The 5,711-nt window shown below is 55.4% G+C and overlaps 1 protein-coding gene across 1 annotated transcript; it reads right to left on the bottom strand.

The window, feature by feature from the left end:
• Positions 1–1,969: 1,969 nt before the first annotated feature.
• Positions 1,970–4,364, bottom strand: MRPS24 (mitochondrial ribosomal protein S24). Its single transcript, XM_038559606.1, has 4 exons — positions 4,123–4,364; positions 3,976–4,044; positions 3,584–3,695; positions 1,970–2,401 (listed from the first exon to the last, which is right to left on the bottom strand). The coding sequence occupies exons 1-4, from the start codon at positions 4,159–4,161 to the stop codon at positions 2,118–2,120; spliced, it is 504 nt and encodes a 167-aa protein (XP_038415534.1). The 5' UTR covers positions 4,162–4,364; the 3' UTR covers positions 1,970–2,117.
• Between the last annotated feature and the right edge of the window lie 1,347 nt (positions 4,365–5,711).

The raw sequence follows: 5,711 nt of genomic DNA, 5'->3' as shown, positions 1-5,711 counted from the left end.
GGACATCTAATGGAACAGAACAGGAAAACGAAAGCCCTAACATCTACAGGGTTTATTCAGACTGGCCTGCTGGTCTCCCCCATTTCCTTTCCGTGGCAGAGGATCCAAGTCAGGATTTAGTTGCATTTACTTAAACAATGGAGGGCCTCTTAACCCCCAGGACCCTTCAGAGTGGCCTTGGAAGCAGCAGGTCTCAGATGAGAGGGTCTTTTCTTCCTCCGTGCCGGCCCCATAGAGAACGTCCAGCAGGGCCTGTGGGCAGCTTTGGCACTTGTCACCGTCCCTTGACCCATCTAGTCCTGGCCTTTCAGCCTGTGTGGACTCTCCTCCTGCTTCTCAGGCCTACCTGCTTCTGTCCTGGTATCTCTGAGGATACCGGCCTTGGCCGTCTTCTCTTTCAGTGGGAGCATTTCCCCTGGGTGATTGGACATTGTGGCTCCAAGGATTCTTGTGGGTTTGAGCCTAACCTACATCCTCAGAGAACTCCGTCTGCAATTGCAGCGCAGGTCACTTCTCTGTTCCCCACTTACAGAGCCTGTGGCCTGCATGATACCTTGAAGGGTTATCTCAAAACAATTCTGTTTCAATATGAGCATATCTCAGCCTGAACTCACATCTGGTCTCCTCTAGTGCCCCCAGATCTGTGAATGCGACCATGGTACCCTTGCCACTCAGCCCATCCTAGGGTAGGCCTCCCTGACCAGCTCTACCCCTGACCCCCAGTCAATCCAGATTTGGTTTCCTTTTTGAATCCTCCCTGGGCTGGCCCACTTTTCTCCCTGAGAACCACCATCCTGCGTTTTGTCCCCCTGTGCTTGCTCTATGCCCTCACTCAGTTGTCCACACCAGAGTCAGACTAAGCTAAATTGTTTTGTTTTTATTTAAAGATTTTTATTTATTTATTCATGAGAGTGACAGAGTGAGAGAGGCAGAGACCTACGTAGAGGGAGAAGCAGGCTCCATGCAGGAAGTCTGATGGGGGACTCGATCCCGGATCCCAGGATCAGGCCCTGAGCCAAAGGCAGACGCTCAACTGCTGAAGTCATTAGGCCATCTCTGGGCCCAGAGAGAGGAGGTCACCAGCTGCTTCTGAGACTAGGGACACAAGTTATCTCACCAGCCAGGGCCATGACCTCCACCACTGGATTTTCAGTGTAGATCCTGAAACTCCTACAACCTCCTACACTCATCCCCAGGCCTTATAGATCCAAAACCTGAAAAGGGTGGGGCACAGGAATCTGTATTTTAACTTCTCTAGCCAGATGGATTGTGAAACATCCAGGTTGACAAGTCTCATACAGAACAAACACATCTGATTCTCATTAGTTCCCAATAGTTATGTTCTATGTATCCCCACAAATGATGGATTAGGGAATTGAACCATCGCTCCCAGGAGAAACACAGGGTTAGGACAGTGTGGTCAACACCTCAATATATAATCTTGTTTCCTGCGTGTTTCTGCTTAAAGATCCTTCATGTAATACACATGATGGATTAACGCTGAACTCTGCCAACAGCATTATACCTGGCCTCTGAAGGAAGCTTACCTACCTTGCCTATTTTCTCTGTGTGTACCTCACACCCTTCCTGAGCTTCCCTGCTCCTTCCAAAGCAAGTCGTAACCATTTAGGTATTTCTGGAGAAAAAGAGAACATCTGGAAAAAAACTATTTACAGTAGTTCTGTCTGTGGAAGAATTATAAGAAACTATTATGGTTAACTGGACACAGTCCATATTGTTTCATATTTTAAAAAATTAACATTACTTTATAATCACCAAAAATGAGAGAAAACACTATGAGAGAAAACCAGGTAAAGTTCCTGATAAAGTGACTGGCACAAGATACTCATCGCATTGTAGCTATTATCCAAACCTAGAATACCTGGCAACATTTGGGGGAGCCTCGGAGCATCCTTGAAGAAACCCTATTCTAGTTCTCTGAGGAGGAGAGACAAACCAAGAGGCAATAAAACATGGAAGGTCTATTTATTCAACAGCAGCTTTAAAAAGGAATCCTCTATACACTGAGGAGATACATTTCCCCATTTCTACTTCACTCCTTTCCCAGACATTTCTGTCCTTCCCAGGATAGAGCCTGATGCAAAAAGGTGATTGTCTTAGATGTACTTATACACGACCTTGGAGGGCACAGTTTGGAGGTGCAGACGGACAGGACATTTGTAAAAGTGGGACAGCAGAGTCTCACTGTAGCCCACCAGGAAGTAGAACTTGTGTGCAGGTAGCTGCCTCAGGACCAGAGCACAGATTTGCAACTGATTAGCCCGGCGCTTTAGGATCAGCTGGTCGGCCAGACACCCTGGGAAGGTGCCCAGCATGAACTTCCGAAGGAAGACATCCTCCACTGTTCGTTCTGCAGCATGTTCCTCACCATCCAGGTTACCTGAAAGGAGCAGGGCACCTCGAAGAGTCAGTGAAAACTCCAGCACTAACATCCAAGAGCACTGGGCACTCAATTCTACCCCCCACCCTGGCTTCCTCTCTTCTCTTCAACAAGTGGAATAAAATGAACACCACTTTAAAGTTCAAAGTGCGTTATTTCATTACATTCCCAAACAAATCCTGTGAAGTAGGTATTATCGGTTATCCTCGTTCTACAAAATGGAAGACTGACGCCTTAGCAGGGCACAACATTCAGAGGATCCTTTCCTGTCTAGCCCTTTCCCACTCTTTCTGGACCACTTATAGAAGCCCTGGCCATCTCTGGGCTGAAGCAGCCACCAGCTGCTTCTGAGACTAGGGACACAAGTTCTCTCACCAGCCAGGGCCATGACCTCCACCACTGGATTTTCAGTGTAGATCCTGAAACTCCTACAACCTCCTACACCCATCCCCAGGCCTTATAGATCCAAAACCTGAAAAGGGTGGGGCACAGGAATCTGTATTTTAACTTCTCTAGCCAGATGAATTGTGAAACATCCAGGTTGACAAGTCTCATACAAAACAAACACATCTGATTCTCATTAGTTCCCAATAGTTATGTTCTATGTAGTCCCCATGAACGATGGATTAGGGAATTGAACCATCGCTCCCAGGAGAAACACAGGGTTAGGCCAGTGTGGTCAACACCTCAATATATAATCTTGTTTCATTTGCGTTTCCGCTTAGAGACCCCCGTGTAATACACATGATGGATTAACGCTGAACTCTGCCAACAGCATTATACCTGGCCTCTGAAGGAAGCTTACCTACCTTGCCTATTTTCTCTGTGTGTACCTCACACCCTTCCCGAGCTTCACATGTCAGCATTAGGGCTACTTTAAGGCAGCGGAATCACCCACCAAAAGCACAGAACTGTGAACATGCGGCACTAATCCATCGGGAAAAGAACACTTGTTTGCAGCATGAGTGGGAACAAGAAGGCAGAGCCCTGGCGGGGAAGGTGTGTGCAGGGCGGTGCTCGGGCCCGTCCACGGGGACTCCAAGTATGAAATCCGAGAATAAAACCTCTGAATACGGAGGAGTGGAAGCAAGCGTCTCTCAGGTATTTATCTCCCGTTTGTGGGGAGGCCGCGACTCGCTGAGAAGGGTTTTTCCGCCCGCCCGGCAGGGGCCCCTCCCTCACCTGTGTGCAGCGACAGCCAGCCCTTGCGGTGGGCGATGAAGTGCGGTGCGTGCGCCTCCTCATAGGTCACCGGCTTGTCCCCTTTGCCTACTCGGACTCGGGCCGCCCGGTTCTAGGAGCCAGAAGGGCCGTGACTCTGCGGGTCCGCGACCCAAGCTACGTTCCCCTCACCGTGCCCCCCGCCCCACTGCCCCGGGCGCCCAGACCCCAGGACTCCGATCCTTGATCTTCGGGTCCTGGCCTTGCGGTCCCAGCCCTTCAGTCCCGGTCCCCGGCCCCGCCCCTCGATCCCCAGCCTCCCCGCCCCCGCGCCCCACCATCCCCGGCGCCTCCGTCTGTCCCCAGGTCCCCAGGTCCCCCGCTCCCCGCACCCCCCCCCCGCCCCCGCTCACCTTGGCGCAGACCGCGGACAGGTGCAGGGCGCGCCAGGAGCACCGCAGCTCTCGGCTCCAGGACAACATCTGTGAGAGAAGGGGGAGGTGAGACGGAGACTCAGGCCCCCACCAGGGCCCCGGGGCCCGCCAGCGTCACCTACTCACCCGGGGCCCGAGCGCCCCGCAGCACACGGGCGCCGCCATCTTGAGTTCCGCGTCGCGCGCCCGACGTACCGCGGCGCAGCAGGGGAGAGGAGGCGGGGCGGCCCCAGGGTAAAGGTCAACCCCCGGGAAGCCGCGGAGGAGACCAAATCGGAACGGGGGGGGGGGGGGCGGTAAGTCGCTCGGCCGGGGAGAGGCCGGGGGCGCGGGGAGTCGGGGAGCGCGGTGGCGGTGGCGGCGGCGGCGGCGGCAGGGCGGCCCCTCCGTCAGGACTGGAGGGCGTGTGGGCGGGCCTGGGGGCGGGGCCTTCCTTGGGGGCGGGGCCGCAGCAGGCACAGTCTGTACCAGAGCGGGGCTTGGCTGTGGGGCCGGGGCGCAGCCGGGGGAGTCCGGGCGGGGCCTGCCTGCCGGGGCGGAGCCGGCGGCTACGCAGTTGGAGACTCGCTGCGAGAGGCCGTGCGGTGCAGGGAGCTGGGCTTCCCGCTGCCCCCGCTGCCCAGCAACGCCTAGCGGTGCACTTCTCCGCCTGCCAGGTGGTTCAGGTCTGGCACGGGGCGGTGCAGAGGTCAGGTCTCGCCGCTCGGGAGCTCGGGAGCTCGCAGCGGCAGGGACCCTGGTCATCCTGGGTCATCCCGGAGGGTGGCCCCATGGCTCTGCAGGCAGGAAGACGGGAGAATCTTTGCTATTTCCTGGTGAACCAACCTCTTAACATTTGTGTTAATAACCCGGAAGAGAGGAGTTTCCAGTGCCAGAGTGTTAGAGATCCTGTCTGCATTTCAGAAGGGAAAAGGTTTCCCTAAATTAATCAGCAAGAGGTCAGGCTTTCCGCCCTCACCTTGTGCATCCCGCTCCCCGGACGCAGGTACAACCCTCAGACATCAGGGGAGTGGCAGGTGTGACGTTGGGGGGCTTGCAGCTCAAGAAAGGGTTCCAGTCCAGAGGGATGCCTCACCAAGGCACACAGAGGAGCTCCTGGTCACTGGGTGGGGGGGCGGGGGGGGGATGGCATGGGCATTTCCCCCAAAATGACAACCTACAGAGGGAAGGAGACCCCAAGGCCTGAGCTGCAGGCTTTCAGAGCTCAGAGCTGGGGTTGGGCTCCGGGGATCGTAGGGTTCCCCCCCTCAACTGGCCTCCACAGTGGAGGAGCTGGTGCGTGGCCCATGGCCATGGAGGCTGTCTGGAGGGAGCCCGCCCCACAGGCGTGAAATGCAACGAAGGGCAGGCCAGGGGCCGGCTGGGGTGGGGTATGGGGATGAGCCACAGTCCGCTCGTCAGTACCCCCCACCCTCCGAACTGTGTGGGCAAGGGCTTCACTTGCTCTAGGCCCCCCTTCTCACCTAGAGGATGGGATGGCCACGGCCACGCCCTGGCATTACCACGAAGACACTGAGTCCCACTCCCAGCAACAGCCTGCAGGACAGGGCTCTGCTTGAAGCCGCAGCAGAGCAGGGCATTCGTGGGACACTTCTCCCAGGAATCCGCCGCTCCTGACAACCCATCACACACCCTCCCTCAGACACAGTGATCCTCTTGGAGGAAACAAGTAAATCAAGGTACCTGCCTTTACCATCACACATTCATGCATTGCA

This window comes from Canis lupus, chromosome 16 (genome assembly GCF_011100685.1).
Source record: "Canis lupus familiaris isolate Mischka breed German Shepherd chromosome 16, alternate assembly UU_Cfam_GSD_1.0, whole genome shotgun sequence".
Classification (NCBI taxonomy): Eukaryota; Metazoa; Chordata; class Mammalia; order Carnivora; family Canidae; genus Canis; species Canis lupus.
The sequence above is the reverse complement of the archived record's forward strand: the minus strand, read 5'-3'. Positions and strand labels throughout refer to the sequence as shown.

What these genes read in the sequence shown, in the direction of transcription:
- MRPS24 (XM_038559606.1), bottom strand. Translation starts at nt 4,161, where the DNA reads ATGGCGGCGCCCGTGTGCTGCGGGGCGCTCGGGCCCCGG. An exon ending in TGTCCGCGGTCTGCGCCAAG is followed by an intron (nt 3,696 to 3,975) that starts GTGAGCGGGGGC and finishes TCTGGCTCCTAG; the next exon opens with AACCGGGCGGCCCGAGTCCG. An exon ending in CTGGCTGTCGCTGCACACAG is followed by an intron (nt 2,402 to 3,583) that starts GTGAGGGAGGGG and finishes TGCTCCTTTCAG; the next exon opens with GTAACCTGGATGGTGAGGAA.